The 17,923-nt window shown below is 38.0% G+C and overlaps 1 protein-coding gene across 3 annotated transcripts in view; it reads right to left on the bottom strand.

Moving 5' to 3' along the window:
• Positions 1-17,923, bottom strand: part of NRG3 (neuregulin 3) — a 402,582-nt gene that overhangs the window by 233,662 nt on the left and 150,997 nt on the right. For all 3 annotated transcript variants that reach the window (XM_034062153.1, XM_034062155.1, XM_034062154.1), the window contains exon 2: positions 2,569-2,698. In XM_034062153.1, the coding sequence (XP_033918044.1) occupies positions 2,569-2,698 (130 nt within the window). The remainder of the gene's footprint in view (positions 1-2,568; positions 2,699-17,923) is intronic.

The raw sequence follows: 17,923 nt of genomic DNA, 5'->3' as shown, positions 1-17,923 counted from the left end.
TTTTGTTTGGTTTGGTTTTTCTGTTTTGAGGGGGAGGGTTGCTGTGCTTGGGTTGGCAAAAACTGCACAACTGCCTCAATTTATCATCTCCTAACGTTCCTTAAACTTAACAAAGTGGGATGAAAGTTTTTTGCTACATCAAGGTCTTCTATCTGCAGCTGTTTCACATGGCAAATTCCCATTTCAGCAAATTGGTACTCTGTTCCCAGCACAGATGTAAAATCCAACTCCCAATGAGAATACACAATGCAGCTTAATTCTAAGAACAAAGTATTAATTCACTCTCTAAGTTTTTATAATTCTGTATTCAAATGACTCTTTTAATTGCAATGGGAATTCCATAACCCTTCTATTCTCTAGGAAAGTTACCTTTTTTTTTTTTCCTCTAGTTAGAGGACAAATACAGTACACCAATACTATACTTTCCTATACATGTATATTCTAGCTGCTATTTCAGAGCATGGTTCTAGGCTACAGACAGACAGAAAAAACACCTGCATCTTACTCACTACAGCACTGGCCCTGACAAGGAGACATACAGTTACCAAGGTAGAGATAAAGAATTTCAAGGTCAAATTAAAATGTTTCTCTTTGCTCATGACATACACATCAGTATCATAAAAGCAATTCTGAACAAGCTGCTGCTTGCTCATTGAAGGTCCTTACAGAATTAAACAAAACATTATAACTAGTTTAATCAGCTTTTAAATTTTAAAATGAGTCTTCTCTTGCTATATGAATTTTTATTGCCTTATACATGTCTTTTCGTGTTGCGCTCTTCAAAGTAACCCTGAAATAAGCAGATGTTTAATTCCCATAGAACGTGTCAATGCCTGAAACTCATACAAGCAATACGAATCTTTTACACATGGGAGCTAGCAATATTCGGAAATGATACCCCTATTTCCCTGTGGAAGTATAACACAAAAGAACCTATGAAAAAATTCCCTGTGCTGGAAACAATGAAAACTCAACACTCTGGTTTGTTAAGGGGAAAAGCTTCAAATCATTAGCCCTACTGAAGCATTAGAATCACAGCAAATAAGAATTTGATAAAGGCAGAAAACAGGAAAGATCTTGACAGTATCAAAACCAAACAACAAACCAAAGACAGCTCTATTATGAAATACGCTCCTCCATATATTTCAAAATTCAATCCATACAATTTACTAAAGTGGTTGTGTTCAAATAAATTAGCAACTAAATTCATGAGTGTAAGTAAAGCTTATCATATATATCAAATTCTCCCTGCTATTAGTTGTATCATTTTGTCCAGTTTTAATATTCTGACAATGAAAACTGGCTAGATGAGTGATTTAGCTCCTTTGTTAACAGCTCATGAGACTTCTAAAACTGAAAATCACACAGCTACTTTGAGAAAAAAAATACTTGTAACGTTTTATGTTGGAAGTAGAAAAAGCCATGATTTTTTCCATGACTACTGACTCAGTTTAATAAAGATGTCATGTGAAAACATAAGTAAAGAGAAGAAACAAATGGTCACAGAAGCATGACCATTTTGAATGAGAAAAAATTACCAGCATAGTCTTAAAAATAAAAATCTCAGGAATATTCTGTTGATGATAAGTAGATTTCCATCAATCTTTAAATCCAAAAATATCCACTTTCAAACAAAGCACTCAAGATTTTGTGACTTTTTTCCTATTTTCAGTGGGATTTAGCAACTTAAGTCCCAAATCAAGTAAGAAAGCTTACTACTGCCTTATGTTTTTTAATTATTTATATTAGAGATACCTACATATTTGGATGCTCAGTTTAGAATTTGGGCATATAAGCATCTTAGATACACCTTCAACATGCCGAATACAGTATCCTGGGAGTAAATTAAAACATCACAAGTACAGGTTTTCATTTTGGACTGCTTCTATTTAAGACTGTTTGACTTGTTCAGGTTTTTTTTTTTCATTCTTGTCATTAGGAAGATGTTACAGTATTCCTTCTGTATATCACTCCCTTTACTGGCCACTGCATCTAGCATAATTATAGGTAGTGATATGGTTTTCTAATATTCCTTTAAATATGTTCAAGATGGTCACAGACATTAACGGAAGCTCAGAAGCATAACTGTTCAGCACCTGTGTAGCAGGTTCAGATGCCTATTATGGTCTCCTTTATCTTTCAGTTATTAGAACTTAGGAAATCCTAATTCTTAAAACTACTAACTGAACAATTCCTCTCTTAATTAAAGGTGCATACAGCTACTGTCGAAGCTCTACTTTGAGTACGCAAAATAAAGGGACACTTCTGGTACACAGAGGAATATAAGATTTAAAAATGTATAAACCAAAACATTAATCCTTACTTGTTTGTATAATTAGAAAACACAATACTGAAGATTTCTCTTATCTATAAAAGTAACCAAAATGTGGCTTTTTGTATTTCCATATTTCTATTTAGAATTATTACATACTAGTAACAAACCCCATCAACTGTGAGGGATAGATGAAAATTGGAAGCAAATCTCATTGCTTTTAACATTCTAAGTCTGAACTTTTAATGCTGTCTCACTTGGACAGAAGACTTACAACTTCTTCTCAAAGCACTTACCGGCAGTGTTTATGTGATCCTGTTAGCGTTTCAATCACAAAGCATTCCCCTTCATTGAGACAATATGCAAGATCTTTGTCTTTGCATGGCTTAAAGTGCTCAGATCGCTCAGTGGAATACGTTGTAGTATCTATGGAAAGAACAGAAAAAAAGAAGAGCTGTAAGAATAAATCTTGGATGTTCTTAAGTATATGTTAAATAAATTGGGCCAAATTGGTCTCAGTACAAAAATTAATCAAGACAGACTAAATAACAGAAAGCAAAAGAACAGCGCAAACTTCAGTGTGACTGCATATCATACGCAACTGAGTTCTTATAAGATTCACAAAGGGAATCTCATATTTGGAAATATTCGAGACTGTAGCAAAGTCGAGTATAATTCCAACTACTTCCAAAGTATACCTTCCAAAATGTAAACACATCTATCTTGTATTCTTTAAGCAGAAAAATATTTTCATGTTAATACACTGATAGTTTTATGTACAATACACAATTTTTTTCATCCAAAAATTGAGCAAAAGTAGTTAACATAGCAACAATATAAGAAGACCCTGAACCGTAAACTCCACAACAGTGAAAGATAAAATAAAGCAAAAAGCTTAAGAACAATGCTAATCTGAACTACTAGACAAAAACTGTCCCAGAACTCAAGCAATACAACCTAGATTGTGTCATTTCAGTTACACCACCTGAACACACCCTCATCACAGTTCAAAAAAACAATTACAGCTTGGACTGTTGGCTGTAACTTTGGAATATGTGGGTAGATATAAAGATTTGGAATAGGCTGACAGTATGTTGGGGTGAGCTATAATTCCTGGCTTCTAATAGATCTCTTTAACCTTCTGAATCAAGCTGCAATCACAATTACAGTGAAATTTTCAGAGGAAGATATTTGGCAGGAAGATATTTTAATGTTACTCCCTAAGACAAGGATTTTAATATTGAAGCGTGATTTTCAAAGTAGACAACAATTTCTACACAGCCATGGTTTGATCTTCATATACAATCTTAATTCTCCAAGTTTAAATTCCTACTCATTCTGAAGGGATAAGGGCCAGGATCTAACACACTAATATATATTAAAATTGTAAGACAACATTTCATTATATACCATACAACCACAAATTATTGTGTTACCTTCTCCCAAAGGCATGAAGCTGTGCTCAATGCACATGGAACTTTGCAAAAGCATACATTAGCTTGCTTTTTGCTCAGAACTTGATACAAAGTAAGTATCTGCCAAGGTAATATGGAAGTTGAAAAACAAAACACTGCAGCACGAAACACCTGTAAATACAGTTCTGTGAGAAAATTCAGGTAGTTCCAAAAATCTTTTAAGGTAACTTTTGTAATTTTTTGTGTATTTTAAATAAAATTGTTAACTAGACTAAATGAGGGAAGACAAATAAAATGCATTTGAAAAGAGTAAGACAACTCACATCCTGATTTTTGTATACAACACTTTTTTTGTTCCCCAGAGGGAAAATATTGTAGTTCAAGGTTTTCAGTGGAAAGAAGAAAAACCCTGGAATAAACTCCAACAAGTCTCCCTTAAAATGCCTTTGCAGATGCGTAATGAAAGGCCCTGTATTTTCACTGACAGCAGCATTTACAAACAAAAGCACAGGCTATACAAAAGCTACAAGTTTTTTAATGACTACAAGCAAAAATAAGATGTGTTAAATTGAATTTTGAAAACAATACAAGATGTTTGTAAATGCAAACAGTGACTAGCACACCACTGTTGACATTTCAAGAATGATCAGATTTTTTGTAACAGAAATATCTTTAGGTAGGAAAAAGGCAGCCCAGTTACCTTTAATATCAATTTTATACAGAAGCATTTAAATGGCCATTTAGAATTTGATTAGGAAAAATAAATATAAACAACATTTCTATCCCCTTTAAATATGAAAAACTGAAGATAATGTTATATAAAAGCACTTGTGATAATTACACAAAGTAACTAAAACTGTTTGATGAGTAGCAACTTGATATGGCTTTAGAGAATGGAACACTTACATTTGTCAGCCTGCTCTGAAGAAACAATCTGTGCAAATACTTTTATGAAGGTAATTGCATTACATACACCAAAGTAATCTGAGATATCCCCAAAGGAGAACAGCAAAACCAAGGAGACACACAGTATCAAAAAGCTTGTCTTTGAGGTAATGACATGCTAAATTCTCAGTGTTTGAAGCACACAATACTCTTGCGATAATTAATTAAAAAATACCTTGTCAAGGCCAGCATTTTACAGTTTTAGATTAAATATATTTTTCAGAGGCTTTGTTCTATCTTATTCACTCCTCTTTTCATTATTATCCAAGATTCTATCAAGTCCATAGCAGAAACTTTTGCCAATTCAGCAATGTCAGAGCAGACATGACATTTTATACTGGCAAAAGTGCCAGTGAAGATACAGCTACAGCATAGCTTAATTCGAGCAGTAACTGAAATTATACAAGTGATGGAACTTCTGTGCTGATATAAATTGTTAACAAACTATGGTCAGCCATTTCAGGAAGTCAGCTTTCAAAAGGAAGCACAACAGTTGTAGATAACAATGCTGACAGCTCCTTATGACAGCCTCGGAAAGAACACATTACGTTGAAAAGTACACAATAATTTGTATTTTTTTTTTTCTTTTAAAATAAATATTATCTCATTAAAAGTCAGTTTTTAATTATAGCCTTCCTGTCTTGGAATTCTTTGTGTTGATGCACATGGAAACCTCTGTCTACATACAGCTGACCTCTGGTCTGCAAAGAACAGATGCCTTAGCTACAAGATGCCTTAGCTACAAAGGTCATTCACCAACATTCAAAATCTCAAAAGCTGCGTTACTAATTGACACCTGAGATATCCGCAGAGCAGTTTGCTATTTTCCGCTGGATATACATACATACAGAATATGTGAGTTTCCTGAAAGGTAACAATGCTTTTGTTTCATGCTGTACTCATGATGAAACAAACTGTATTACAGCTTCATTAAATACTGGGGGAGGAAAAAAAAAGAAAAGAAAACAAACACAAAACCAAATCAAAACAACAACAAAAAAACACCAAAAAATCAACCAATCAACCATACCAAAAAAACCATCACACCAAACAACTAAAACCATGTTCTGAGCAGAACTATAGAAAGAACAAAACAACAGAAAACACTTTAGACACTATATAACTTTCCTGATTCCTTTTCTAAGAAATAAGAAATCTTTTTGTCTTAATTCCACCCCTTGCCCTCACCACCCCCTTCTGAGTTTTTGGGATTGCTTTGGTAGGTTTTTTTTACTCCTAACCAAATATTGAATTGATTTTGATTTTTGAGCAACCTGGTCTAGTGGAACGTGTCCCTGCCCATGGCAAGGGAGCTGGAACTGGATGATCTTTAAAGTTCTTTCCAACTCAAACTGTTCTACAGTTCTATGACTTCTTTTTGTGAAGTCATCTTTTATAGATTCACAAACCTGATAAGTGTCCATTATTCATTCTACTGTGAAGCTTGATTTTATTTTTTTTAATAATTAATATAACCTAGGCATTTACAAAATAGTACAGCCCCTTAATTTATTTCTAGCCTTTGAGCATAGGTAAGAGATCCAAACACTTATGGGAAACTTATGTTAAGAGTTTGGATGTCCTTGTCTTCAGTCCATAAATAGCAATAATCCATATTCCCGTAGCATCTTCTTTTTGCATGTTTGGTTTTGTTTTTCTTTAACTGCAAAGTGCCTTGGTGTTTCATGCAAAAGCAGCAGGTGCCATTGATTTCTGCTGGAATCTTTCCAACTAAATAGGAATAAAGAGTTTCTAGGCACTTTTGCTCTATTTTTCTTGCCTCGCTTTATCAGCAAAGCTTTATGCATGACGAGCTCCAAAAACGGATATTCCATTGCAAAGTCTGATACTACTGTTCGATCAAATAAATAGGAATTCAGTACACATTTCAAAGGCTTCAAGATTTTGTATTTAGAAGCATAGAATTGGTTAAAAATAAAATAAAAATAAAAGCACAGTTGTTTGGGAATATTGAAAAAAAAGTCAGTAGGAACTTTTCAGATATTATTTTAGTTTGTTAGGGACTAAAGCCTGATCTAAAGAAGAGTTAGCGACTTTGTACTCTTGTCTCATTACTCCATTTCATCATGTTTATATCAGCACAGGATGGCTCATTATAGCTAATTTATTGAGTGATCTTCAAGGCAGGATAAGGATACTATAAATACTATCTTACTTCAAGGCTACCAGATTCATTGCTTCCAGTACTATGTTCTGATATTAATAAACCTGTAATTCCAAAGGACAAATGCAGGGAGAGAAATACTGGAAGATTTAAAATGTCCTGAGAAACATCCACATTTGTGGCAGCTGTTTTTTCAGCAGCAGCAGCTATTCCTACCCATCACATCTGTCTCACAGCATTCTGGTTTTAGAAACGTCAAAATAATACTCATCATCCATGTGCTTCATTGGAATTATTTTTTGTACAGACAGACAGCCTTAACTGCTATAGACAGAGCAAAGAGAATTAATACTTAGGAGGGCAAGAGACAAAAAGACCCTGCTTAACTTCTCTAAAGTCACTAGTGGCGGGGCATCCAAATTTTGTAGCTCCACAGTTAACATATATTGATTAACATACCTAAGGCAACTACATAGTACATTACATCAAGAAGGAATATTTAAGACATCACATTTGGCTTAGTACCAGAGCTTACACACTGAAAGACTTTTTAAGAGTACACATATTTTGACTACCATTGGATATTACCAGCTTTATAGGCTGTTTCAACATGCAAATTAGCCTTTTCTTTATCTTATTGATTTATAAATTTCTTCTAAACTTACCTGAAATGTTTGTATGCATCTATGATTAAAGCCCAAAATCTTATTGAAAATATGGAATATATTTTATTGCATTTATAGAGAGTTTTGAAATAAATAGCAATCAAGTTTTGAATGCTGATTATTCAAGCAGCCACCCCTTAGCCATTCTGCGTCACACAACGTTTTATTTAATCCAATAACCTTTAAAGGCTTTGTTTGCATTGTAATATAAAGTAAAATTGTGCTATAGATATGGGAATACATGGATCTTTTCTATTATCCTTCAGATTTAAATGAACAAATCAGTATAGTTCAGCATCAAACTGCTAAAGCAACAGAGGCATCAAAACATCATCATTCACAATAGCTGTCTTCCTAGGCAGATTGTGGGGGTAGCTGAAATTGTTATCAGTGAGATACAGTCTGGCCGTTTTTCCTTTGTACTTATTTCAGAGGATTATGTAAGAAAACTAATGTGATATGAACTCAAGTACATTTCTATTAAACATTTCTCTGTGGGTACAACCAGACACATCCTTGAACAGACTGGTTTTCTCTCCTGTCACCAGAAGATAGCATCACATCAACAACTGCATAGAAACAACAGCTCAAGCTCCAGAAACATACAATAAATAAAAGAGACAGTCATCTCTCAAAAAAATCAGCACACATTCCCTTGTCAGTGAGTGCCGAAATTAAATCTTAAAGTCTTATCCTTTTTCAGAACTAAATGTTCTCATTTCCTAGATGTTTTTATCACTTTGAAATTACAGTATACAAGTACTAATCCATGTCATTAAAAAAATATATTAAAAGATTTTCAAGCTACTAGTGCATTGCTATCAAAATATCATGTGATACTAGAGAACTACTTGCTTCTTGCAAAACTCTTACATATTAAAGTACATATTTGCTTTCACAACTTAAGCAACAAACCAAGCAACCACTATTTCTAAAAACAGTGTACAAAAAAAGAAGTCCACCTGATGATATCATGCAACAGGAACTCAGAGGCAGAAAAGCCAATAAAGCTAGCATAACTTCAGAATATACTATCTGATCATGTAAGAACTTAAATACTGAATCCTGAATACCAATTAAATTAAGACATGTATATATGCAGAACTGCACATTAGGGGCTGCATTCTCCTGTACAGCTCTAACTGAAATCAGTGAAAGCTGAAAAATGGGGAGATGACTCAGGAGGGAGCCCCATGAGAACAAAGGACAGGGTTTTTCTGAAGTTCAATGTCTAGGAGCCAAAGAAACAGGACTAACTAAAACTCTAAAGGGTTTTAGCGTTTAATGTGAAGAGTCATTTTGAAAATTGAGCCATGAGAGTTCTGATGAGCACTCTAGGTGCAGAGTGCTTTTGCCAATCAGACATATATTCAGTGTGCTTTAGTTGAACTTGTCATTAATTGATACAAAAGAAATTCATAGAGGAATTCAGTGAAAAAGCAGCATACTCAAGATTGTGCCAAAAGTGCATCCACCACCACCAGCCAGCTTCTCTCTCCTTTGACCCCTAGCAGTCCCTTCCACAGCACACTGACATCACTGCAGTCACTAAATGCCCTCGAGACTGGATGGCACCATTGCACCAAGGGGAGACAGTCTTTCTGGGAATGCGTAAATAGTTCTAGGAAATACTCTTCAACAGATGGAGAAAATGAAATACAGTTAAATTAAGTAATTTTGCAACACAAAAGAAAAGCAGTAAAAAAAAAGAGGGGTAAAAAACAGAACACAAAAAAAACCCAAAAAAAACCCAAGCAAAAGAAACAAGAAAAAAAAACAAAAAAAAAAAACCAAAAACAAACTCACAACCCAAAACAATTCTGCATACCTTAGAAGATGCTAAAAGAAATCAAGCATAACACACTACATCTGTGATGTCTACAACCACCACTCTGCAATGAAAAAAAATTCATACAAAACCAAGTGTATCAAAAATAGAGTATAATGCCTCAGAAAGTTTATAATGAAACATGTCTGGCTACTAAAGAAAATGTTAATTTGGAGAAATGATTAACCAAGATTTATCAAGAATAGTAATAAATTTGCCTTAAATCAAAATAATTTTTATAAACTTTTCATGTTCAGTTTCAAGTGATCTCAGGAGGATTCTAATCTCATTGCCTAGGGGGAACTGTTGCTTTAACTAGATTTAGTTTGAGTTCCTTTTAAATAAGATAAAGTGAAGAGTTTTAGAACTCTGCACTTTAAAATCTGATGTATTTGGAACTAAAAGGAAATATAAGAGGAAATAGAGAATAAGGAAATAGTGTTGACCCACTGGTCATGGAGAAAGGGCTAGTCTGCACCTCCCACAAGGCTTTATGTAATCTTTCAAAAGTCCTGCTGATCAGTGCATGTTCCTGAAGACTAGAAGGTAACTGTTATACCTGACTACAAGGATGCCAAAGAGGGTCCAGGGCAATATAGACCCATTAGTTTTACTTCAGTCCCTGGGAAATAAAGGGAGAAAGATTGAGAACTATTACAAACTGTCATGGTTTAAACCAAGTCCCCCTACTCCCGGAGAGTTAGGAAGGAGATCCAAAGAATGTAGCCCCCACGGATTGAGATAAGAACGGTTTAATTGCTAAGGCATAACACAAAACCCCTACTGCCATTTACTACTACAAATAATAATGATACAGCAAACAGCAAGTGAAAAGAATACAACACCCCACCAGCCACCGACCCATAACTCACTCCACCCTGCCTGGCCAAGCACCATGTGCTCCCTCCTCCATTTTTCTCCCGAGCCCCCTCCTCCTGCCTTCTCTTTCCCAGTATGCATCCTGGGCATCACGTGCTATGGTATGGAATACCTCATTGACTAGCCTGGGTCAGGTGTCCTGTCTCTCCTTCCTCCCGGACTCCCCTCCTCCACCTGGCTGGAAAAAACCTTGAATAAAAGCACCCTCAAAACATACTCAAACCATGACATTATCCACCCCTTATTCCATACCATTCACGTCATGCCCAGATCTCACATTTTCAATACACAATCACTCTTAAGTCCACCCCTCGATCATGAGACATCTCTATGTTGCATCTCTGGAATGATGGCCTGAAGTATCTGGGCCCACCAGGCTCAAAATCATTCACCGTCCCCTTTAGCAGTTCTACAGCTTGCTGCTGGGGACTCCATACAGCTGCCTTCCACCTCCAATGCTTCCAAAGCACTGGAGGGGCCCAGTGGATCAGATACTTGGCCATACTGTCCCACATGCCCTGCCACTCATGACTGTCCAGCCTTGGGGACAGTCTACTGGTGCTTCTATGTACTTGTCTAAACTCAGACAAGACCCACACCTGACTCTGCTTAACTTTTGCGACTGGGGCTGATGTAGCTGCCCTGCTTGCCAGTTCTCCCACCACCAGCTTCTCTTCTCCTGAGTCCGGATCTTCCTTCTCTGCCTTGCTGGGAAATGCTGCGTGGTCTCCTGCATCCTGCTGGGGCTCGGCGGGCGACTTCCGGGGGACACTCTCGGCCGCTGCGGGGTTCGGAACGGCGGCGGGACTCGGTTCCTCCACTGCCTTGCTGGGAAGTGCTGCGTAGTCTCCTGCATCCTGCTGGGGCTCGGCGGGCGACTTCTGGGGGACACTCTCGGCCGTCGGAGGGTCGGGAACGGCCGCGGGACTCACCCCCCCGGCTGCCGGAGCCCGCTGCTCAGCTACCGCCCTGCTCCGCTCCTCCCCCGCCTGCTCCCGCTGCTCTGCCACAGCCGTTTGGCTCCCCGTGCCGCTCTCCCTGGCAGCCTCAGCTGCCGGCAGCTCCCGGGGCCGCTCCTTCCTGGCTTCACGCAGCTCCACGCAGACAACGACGAGGATAAGGACAAGGACAGCGAAGAGCAGCGGGACGGCCTGGTACAAGTCCAAGTCCACGGCCACGTTCATCCCCCCCTGCTGCCGGAGCCCCACCGTATTACAAGCCTCTGACACAAACACATCCAATCCATACACAAAGTACCCGGCAAAATCCCGAAACAGCGAGATCCAGAGAAAAACCTCTAAGAGCCAATAAATCAGCATTGTGACAAGAGACCATAAATCCGCTCAGATCTGTTCTTATCTCAAACCCTCGGGCCCCACGTTGGGCGCCAAAAATGTCGTGGTTTAAACCAAGTCCCCCTACTCCCGGAGAGTTAGGAAGGAGAATCCAAAGAATGTAGCCCCCACGGATTGAGATAAGAACGGTTTAATTGCTAAGGCATAACACAAAACCCCTACTGCCATTTACTACTACAAATAATAATGATACAGCAAACAGCAAGTGAAAAGAATACAACACCCCACCAGCCACCGACCCATAACTCACTCCACCCTGCCTGGCCAAGCACCATGTGCTCCCTCCTCCATTTTTCTCCCGAGCCCCCTCCTCCTGCCTTCTCTTTCCCAGTATGCATCCTGGGCATCACGTGCTATGGTATGGAATACCTCATTGCCTAGCCTGGGTCAGGTGTCCTGTCTCTCCTTCCTCCCGGACTCCCCTCCTCCACCTGGCTGGAAAAAACCTTGAATAAAAACACCCTCAAAACATACTCAAACCATGACACAAACCAAAACATGATGCAGGTGATCAGGAAAATTGAGCCTAATAATCTGATTCCCTTCTACAACAAAGTGTATGCTGGGGAGCAGACTTGCTGAAAGGCACCTGGGGGTCCTGGTGGACAACAAACTGGTGTCAGTGGCATACTGCTGCAGCAACAAAGGCAGATCAGGTCCTGGACTGCATCCTCAGGGACATTACTAGAGGAGACAGAGACATCAACATCCACTCTACTCTGTGCTTGGCAGGCTCCACATTGAATACTGTGGCCAGTTCTTCTCCCCACAATTAAAAAAAGACATGGACAGGCTAGAGAACATCCAAAGTAGGGCTGTGAAGGAGATAAAAGGGCTTCAGAACCCACTTTATGGGGAAGGACTGAAGGAGCTGGGTCTTTTCTCCCTGGAGAAAACTAGCATGGAACTCATCAGTTTTCCAGTACTTAAAGCACAGCTACAAAGATGATGGAGACTCTCTCTTCACGAGGTGCCACAAAGAGAACACAAGGGCCAACAGGTAAATGGGGCAGTAGAAGAGGTTTCATCTTGGTATAGAAAAGGAAATTTTTAGTTATAAATAAAAACATCAATGACTGGAACAACCTTCCCAGAGATGTGGTTGAAGACCCCAACACTAGAGGTTTTCAAGACACAACTGGACAGCCTGCTAGTTTATCTCATTTAGGCTCGTATTTCCATGAAAGGCTGAATGACCTTTTGAGGTCCCTTTCAGCCTAGTCTGTTCTATCCTTCTATGATTATAGTTCTTCTCAATCATTTACAATTTAAAGTTGCACAGGAAGTACTCAGTACTGTGTTTTGAACATTTAATAAATAATTTCTTATAGTCATTGACAAAGTATTGTAGGCTAAAAAATGGATACCTAATGAAACAAAAGGATTATTACTAGTAACAAAGGGAAATCCTTCACATTGCAATGCAAAAATATTATCAAAGAAGCTATGAGTTTTTTATTTGGCTAAAGAGTGATGCTCTTTCTCAAAGGAAATGAAATAAGACAAATAATGTGTTGCACGCAAATGAAAGAAATAAGAAATGCAATTTTAACCCTAAGCTTGTGCATAGTTCCAAGGCATGCAATCTAAAACTTATTTGTTGTAACATTTATCATTTTGATGTTCTTGTTGTGTGGACATGCAAAGTCAGACTATGAAACATTAACATCACCCTGAGCATTTCATAAAGAAACCCATATATCCTATATGATACATATTTTTTTGAATCTAATTTTCTCATCTTGATTCTTTTAATTCAGTCTTCCAGAACAGAAAAAACTATACATATAAGTTATGTATAGCTTTATATTTAAATCCACAGCTCTTCAACACAGCAGTGTCAGTGAACTGCCATAAGGAAGTCAGATAATAAGGTTCTCCTGTGGGCTACTACAGCTTCAATCAACAAACCTGGGTTAGGTCTGAGTTTGACCAGAAATGTCAAGAATGTCATATCTAATATCACAACATCTATATGACTAGTTTGTAATATTTCACAGGCTAATATAAACAATCTTTTTGCATTTCATAAATCCTTGGCCTTTGACTCACATTCAAATCAGGTTTAGTTGCATTCCCTCTGGTCTTGGATTTAACACAACAGAGTAATTAATTCAGTATCTGTGATTCAATTCTAAGTCACTGCCTAATAACTGAGATCGACTTTTCTGCTAAATTGCACTTGAGACTATTGTGTTGATACAAAAGAAGTTTAAAAATTGTTGAAACTTCTTGGCTTGGCTTTTTACTATTAGGGAATACACAGCCTTGGTGCAATAAAGTTGAGTCTTGCTAACTGTGAACAAAGGGAAGAGATAACATGGAGTATGCGACTACAACAGATGTTTTTGTAGAGATACAGTACAATGCACTCTGAAATCCCTCTTGGGATCACCACCACTATAAACAATATTCAGCCAGGACTCCTGTTGTTCATTCCAGTTTCCACAAGCCACAACACTCTGTAAAGTCGCGTTTGGAAGTATGTTGTATCCAAGTTTTATAATCTGTTAACATACTTACCAAGTTAGCATAGGTCTCATATCTTACCAACTCAGTGCTCGATTAGAAAGTTTTATGAGATGTAATTACTAGTTAAAATATACATTTCCCATTGCATTGTGTTTAATTAATTTTAACATTATATTAAAAGTTAATATATATTTTCTTCCTAGATTGCAGGTAGTTTATAGCATGGCTAACTGATAGGCAAGAAAAACATGTGCACCACTCTTTTATATAATGCTACTGAGAAGATTACAAAATATCAGAAAGTCAAGACAAAAGCTAGCTACCAAAAGGAGGTCTAACTTTGTCTACCATATTTAGTCATCTCCATGAAAGCCGCATCTTGCCACAGTCATTAAGAGCGGAAATTTAATTCTATCATTCAACAGTGACAAGCTAGTAAACTAGTAAGTTATCATTGTCACTCTTCTCTGCATCTTTCAAGTTCTACTAGCTCCTTCTGAGACCTAAGGACCATAAGCACACAAAGCACTGAAGCCTTAGAATCTGCATTAATTCAGTGACTTAAAATGCTAACATGCTATCATCTACTCTTTTTCACATAATTCAACACTCATTATATATGCAGAGATTATAACATTGTACATGCACACAGAGATCAAAAAAAGAACATTGACTGACACAGAGGTTTGATTACCATTAGCTTCATAAGTCACATTTCACTTCCAGGTACCCATGGTATAAAAGCATGGCACTTCAATTTGTTGGTAGTATTGCATCGTACCACCAATTTCAGCTGCCAGAACATTTCAAGGTTATGGTCATTTCTGGACATGGTATCTTCCATCCACAATCAATTTTGAACAACAGAAGTATTACTGCAGAAAAGCAGAGTACTATGAAGTAAATATACCCTCCATCAGCATTTTACAGTATAATCACAGAATCCCAAGGGTTGGAAGGGACCTCGAAAGATCATCTAGTCCAACCCCCCTGCAAGAGCAGGGTAACCTAGAGTACATCACACAGGAACTTGTCCAGGCAGGCCTTGAATATCTCCAATGTAAGAGACTCCACAACCCCCCTGGGCAACCTGTTCCAGTGCTCTGTCACTCTTACAGTAAAGGAGTTCTTCCTGATGTTAATGTGGAACCTCCTATGCTCCAGTTTACACCCACTGCCCCTTGTCCTATCACTGGATAGCACTGAAAAAAGCCTAGCTCCATCATCCTGACACCCACCCTTTACATATTTGTAAACACTGATGAGGTCACCCCTCAGTCTCCTCTTCTCCAAGCTAAAGAGACCCAGCTCCCTCTGTCCAGGTCTCGCTGAATGGCAACACAGCCTTCTGGTGTGTCAGCCACTCCCAGTTCAGTGTCATCAGCGAACTTGGTGAGGGTACACTCGGTTCCCTCATCCAGGTCGTTGATGAAAATATTAAACAGCACTGGTCCCAGCACCGACCCCTGAGAGACTCCACTGGTCACAGACCTCCAGCTAGATTCTGTGCCATTGACCACAACTCTCTGCCTTCTTCCTTTCAATCAGTTCTTGGTCCACCTCACTACCTGATCATCAAGCCCACACTTTCTTAGCTTATCTATGAGAATGCTGTGGGAGACAGTATCAAATGCCTTACTGAAATCAAGAAAAACCACATCTACTGCTCAATCATCATCCCTCCACCTAGTCACTTCCTCATAGAAGGCTATAAGGTTGGTCAAACATGACTTCCCCCTCATAAAACCATGTTGGCTGTTCTTAATAACCCCCTCATCCTTGATATGCCTAGAGATGGAGTCAAGAATAAGTTGTTCTATCACCTTACTAGGGACGGAAGTAAGGCTGACTAGTCTGTAATTACCCAGGTCCTCCTTCTTGCCCTTCTTATAGACTGGTGTAACATTTGCCATCTCCCAGTCCTCAGGCATCTCTCCTGTTTCCCATGACTTACCAAAGGTGATGGAGAATGGCCTAGCAATGACCTCCGCCAGCTCCCTCAGCACCTGTGGGTGTATTCCATCTGGACCCATCAATTTATAGATGTCCAGATTGCATAGCTGATCCCTAACCCAATCCTCATCTACCAAAGCAAACTCCTCCTTTGTCCTGACTCCTTCTGGGGCTACAGGAATCTGGGGCCCCTGGGGAGAGTCTGCAGGAGTAAAGACAGAGGCAAATAAAGCATTCAGCACCTCTGCCTTCTTTATAATCTGCTTGTTCTGGTATGAAATACATTTGGGTGGGTTTTTTTGGTCCTATATCAGCTTTATAGTGAATTCTTCAACAAAGTAGTTTATGAAAGCTATGATTAAGAGCATTCCAGTAATTATTTAACTCCACTGAAGATCATGAAGAAATAATGCCCCTGAGAACCAATACTAAGTAGAATTATCAAGTTCTTAAAAACATTCAGGTTAATTTTCTCTTCATTAATGAATAAACACATTTCGTAGGTCTAATACATTGCGTCTCCCTTTTTATTTATATTTTTTTAGAAAAAATCTATATATAGATTCTTTGAACAAAACCACAAAAAGTCTAATTTCATACACCTGATAAAGTAGCATACTTGAGGAAAATTAATAAAAGTCATTTTTTTTCCCTCCAATATTTACAAACTCAGAAAACACAAGGTCTGCAGGCTGAATTTCCAGCAGTATAAATCCCAATATCACAGAAACCTCAACCTTCATTCACATGTAAGTTACAAATAAAACAGCATGACAGAACAAAGTGAATTCTACTTTCATGTCAAAATAGGTAAAGTCAAGCATAAATAGCATCCACAAACTTGCACTGTCACAGTATTTTATGGAATTCACAATTTCCCCCCTTATTTCCTATTAGGAAATAAGAGGAACTAAACATCTGTAGCAGTTTCTCTTCTCTCTGAGAAGCATCAAGATGCAGTGTTTCCCTTCAGTTCTTTCCACTCTGCAATTAATTGGTTTGCATAATACAGACTAAGCATAATTGTAGACGCACCTTTCAGTAAAATTCTGTCTTTGCAAGAAACTAGCTATGAAGTAGAAAACACAAGTATTTCTTAGTTTTCCTACACTCCTGAATCAAATACATGCTAAATACATCTACCAGTGTTAGCTAGTACAGAACATGAGATCTCACATATTGAAGTTGCATCCTTGTTAGATTAATTCAGCATATAATTGAAATCAAAATTGCATCTCCTACCTTTACCCATGAGATATCTGGGCAATATCATAAGCACTTTGTGTCTCACTGTATCAGCTTGATGGCTGCAAAACAGTCAGCTTTCCACTGCTAAACAAAGCAGCTTGAGGTTCAACAAATCAGCAGTGTTAGCATCTGATATAGCTAAAGTAAGGGGGAGGAGAGTAGTTGTGAGATGGCAGTGACAACTTTATTTTCACTTCTGTGCAAAGTAAATGTAGGCTGGGGCACAGAAATAGAATATAATTAGATGTAAAAAGTAGGACTGCAGACTTTGGTTGACTGAAGATACTAGCACCCTAAAGAACAATTAAACTAGTAGTTTAATTTACAAATTGCAGAGATAACAATGCTTGTAAAACCAGAAGACAACAGCAACAGAAGCCTAGTTCTGGAAATAGAACATTGAACACCTGTGATGGTAGCCTAATTCCATTTTAGTCTGTCCATTGGAAAATGTGTTGTGTTTGGTACTCTCGTGCCACCCCATTAGGGAAAAACATATAAGGAAGCAACAGCTGTGATCACTGAAATTTAAGCATACCATATGAGCAATTAACAGCTGAGTAACAAAAGATAACAGAAAAAGTGCATCTTCTTCTTTTGATGCTATCTAATTCTTCTTTAATGCTAATGTATTATATACAACATATGTAGCCACAACTAAGTGTTGTGTAATCTTTCAACCTGCTAACCAGAAAAACAAGCATAATATTTCACAATCACCTACTGTGTTAGGCTATTTTTAATTACATTTTATAACTAGTGGGAG

The sequence above is a fragment of the Melopsittacus undulatus genome, chromosome 4 (genome assembly GCF_012275295.1).
Source record: "Melopsittacus undulatus isolate bMelUnd1 chromosome 4, bMelUnd1.mat.Z, whole genome shotgun sequence".
NCBI classification, from domain to species: Eukaryota; Metazoa; Chordata; class Aves; order Psittaciformes; family Psittaculidae; genus Melopsittacus; species Melopsittacus undulatus.
This window is presented reverse-complemented; position numbering and strand designations above follow the sequence as displayed.